A 2372-nucleotide genomic window follows, 5' to 3' on the forward strand; every position below is an offset into this window, starting at 1 on the left:
GGCATACCATCTAGATTCAGAACGTCAGCACGAGATCACCATGCAAGAGTTGAAGACAGCGCAAGATAGGATTTTTGCGCTCGAAATTCGGGAAAATAGTCTTCTCAAAACCCAACGTCGTCTTTAGGAATGGATTGATGAGCAAGAAATCGATGAAAAAGTGAGCCAATCAACAATGCAAGAACTACAGGATCAAGTAAACCATCTCGATCACCACAACACACAACTGCAGAATTACATTGAGCACCTAAAAAATGAGATGGTCAATATGGAAGAACTCGTAGAACAACTGGAAGAGAACCCTGTGGAGGAAGAAATTAACGAGGCAGTAGGAGACGTAGAAGTAATAAACGAGTAGGGAGAGAAAGTCCTAGAATAGGCTTCGATTGTATCTAGAAATATTTGATTAATCATTTGTTTTGAAAAATATTTGGTTGTATGAAAAATTTTACAATTTAATGAAATTATTTCTTTGATTAAATATTGTGGCAAACAAATTAATAAAATACCTGTTTATAAGAAATGGCAGGTAGACCACCCCGAAACAACCGTAATCCCCGTGGCGCCAACCAAGATGAAATCCCACCACCACCACCACCACCAAGAGTGAATCTCAGTCAAGGGGATATGATGGCAATAGCTACTATCGTAGTTGCAACGTTACAAGGATTCGTCAACCCATTGGCTAACGCCATCCAACCACCACCTGAACCGCAACCGCGTGGGATTAAGTACCATTACGAATCTCTCAGAAGGAATCGAGTTCCAATTTTCGATGGGAACCCGACCCAGAGGTTAGCCACAACTGGCTCAAGAACGTCGAAACACAACTACAGTTACTAGAGATACCTGAAGAACTGAGAGTGGGGATTGTAACACCGTTTTTGGAAAATCGAGCAAGGAAATGGTGGGAAACAGTGTCGCCATCTTTGGCAGAAGTGGAAAAGATCACATGGCAGATTTTTAAGAGAGAATTTTTGAAACAATACTACCCCGCTGAATTTCGACTACAGAAGTTGGGTGAATTCGAAAAATTCAAACAAGCTCCGGACATCTCAGTGATGGAATACACTTCACGGTTCAACGATCTGGGAACCTATGTCCCAACGATCATGTCAGATGAAACATTAAAAATGCATCGATTCAAGAAGGGACTCAACAGTCGAATTCAGTCGGCATTGGCAGTATTCAAGCCAAACAACTTTTGCGGATTTGATGGGCGCTGCAATGAGCGCAGAAACTGATATCAAGCGACGCGAGGAAAAAAACAAAACAAAAGACCGATGTGCAGTCAATCTACTAAGAATGGTCCCAAGTTTAAGAAACCAAATTATTCAGGTGGGTCTTTCAAAGGAAATTCTGGCAGTGCTGGTAACACCGAAGGAAAGTGGTGTGATACATGTCGACAGAAACATGTTGGAGAATGTTATCGGAAGACAGGCGCTTGTTTTAAGTGCGGAAAGGTGGGTCATAGAATTAAAGATTGTCCTGACAACTAGGACAAAGGGACAGGGCCCAACAAGCAACATGAAAACAAGACTAATGCTCGGGTTTATGCAATAACCCAAGAGGAAGCTGATAACACCAATGAAGTGGTGGCAGGTACCGTCTTACTCAATAAAATGCCTGCATATGCTTTGTTTGATTGTGGTGCCACACATTCATTTGTGTCTAGAAGATTTGATAAAAAGCTTAAACTTGAGAATGATATTCTTAGTGAACCGTTAAGAGTAGCAACACCTGCCAGCAAAACAATTGAAACACACAAAATGTATCGAAACTGTAAAATTTGTATCAGCAATCAAACTTTTGAAATGGAATTAATTCAACTCAATATGGTTGAGTTTGACATCATCCTTGGAATGGACTGGTTAGCTAAAAACCATGCCATGGTAGACTGTCACAAGAAAGATATTAGACTTCAGACTTTGACTAAGGAGGAAGTCATATACCATAGAAAGTCCAAAGAAAGGAAATCTCTGTTATCTGCCTCACAAGCCTGGAAAGCCATAAGGGGAGGAGAAGAAATTTATCTGGCAGTGATCAATGAAATCAAAGAAGAAGAAGTCCCAAGGTTGGAGGATATTCCAATTGTTCAAGAATTTCCAGACGTTTTCCCCGAGGAACTACTGGGAGAGATACCAGATAGGGAAGTAGAATTTGAAATCAATTTGGTCCTTGGTGCTGCGCCAATATCAAAGGCACCAAACCGAATGGCTCCAGCCGAATTAAAAGAGATAAAGGAGCAACTGCAGGAATTACTAGACAAGAAGCATATTCGCCCTGTGCATCCCCGTGGGGAGCCCCAGTGCTTTGTGTAAAGAAAAAGGATGGAAGCATGAGGCTATGCATCGACTACCGGGAGTTGAACA

The 2372-nt window shown here is 41.5% G+C and overlaps 1 protein-coding gene across 1 annotated transcript; it reads left to right on the top strand.

Moving 5' to 3' along the window:
* The first annotated feature begins 259 nt into the window (after positions 1–259).
* LOC142521861 (uncharacterized) lies at positions 260–1244 on the top strand. The gene is made up of 2 exons (XM_075625035.1): positions 260–343; positions 753–1244. Exons 1-2 carry the CDS (start codon positions 260–262, stop codon positions 1242–1244), a joined length of 576 nt encoding a protein of 191 aa, XP_075481150.1.
* The last annotated feature ends 1128 nt before the right edge of the window (positions 1245–2372 follow it).

The sequence above is a fragment of the Primulina tabacum genome, chromosome 13, assembly GCF_025594145.1.
Source record: "Primulina tabacum isolate GXHZ01 chromosome 13, ASM2559414v2, whole genome shotgun sequence".
NCBI lineage: Eukaryota > Viridiplantae > Streptophyta > Magnoliopsida > Lamiales > Gesneriaceae > Primulina > Primulina tabacum.

What these genes read in the sequence shown, in the direction of transcription:
- LOC142521861 (XM_075625035.1), top strand. Translation starts at nt 260, where the DNA reads ATGGTCAATATGGAAGAACTCGTAGAACAACTGGAAGAGAACCCTGTG. An exon ending in AGGCAGTAGGAGACGTAGAA is followed by an intron (nt 344 to 752) that starts GTAATAAACGAG and finishes CGAATCTCTCAG; the next exon opens with AAGGAATCGAGTTCCAATTT.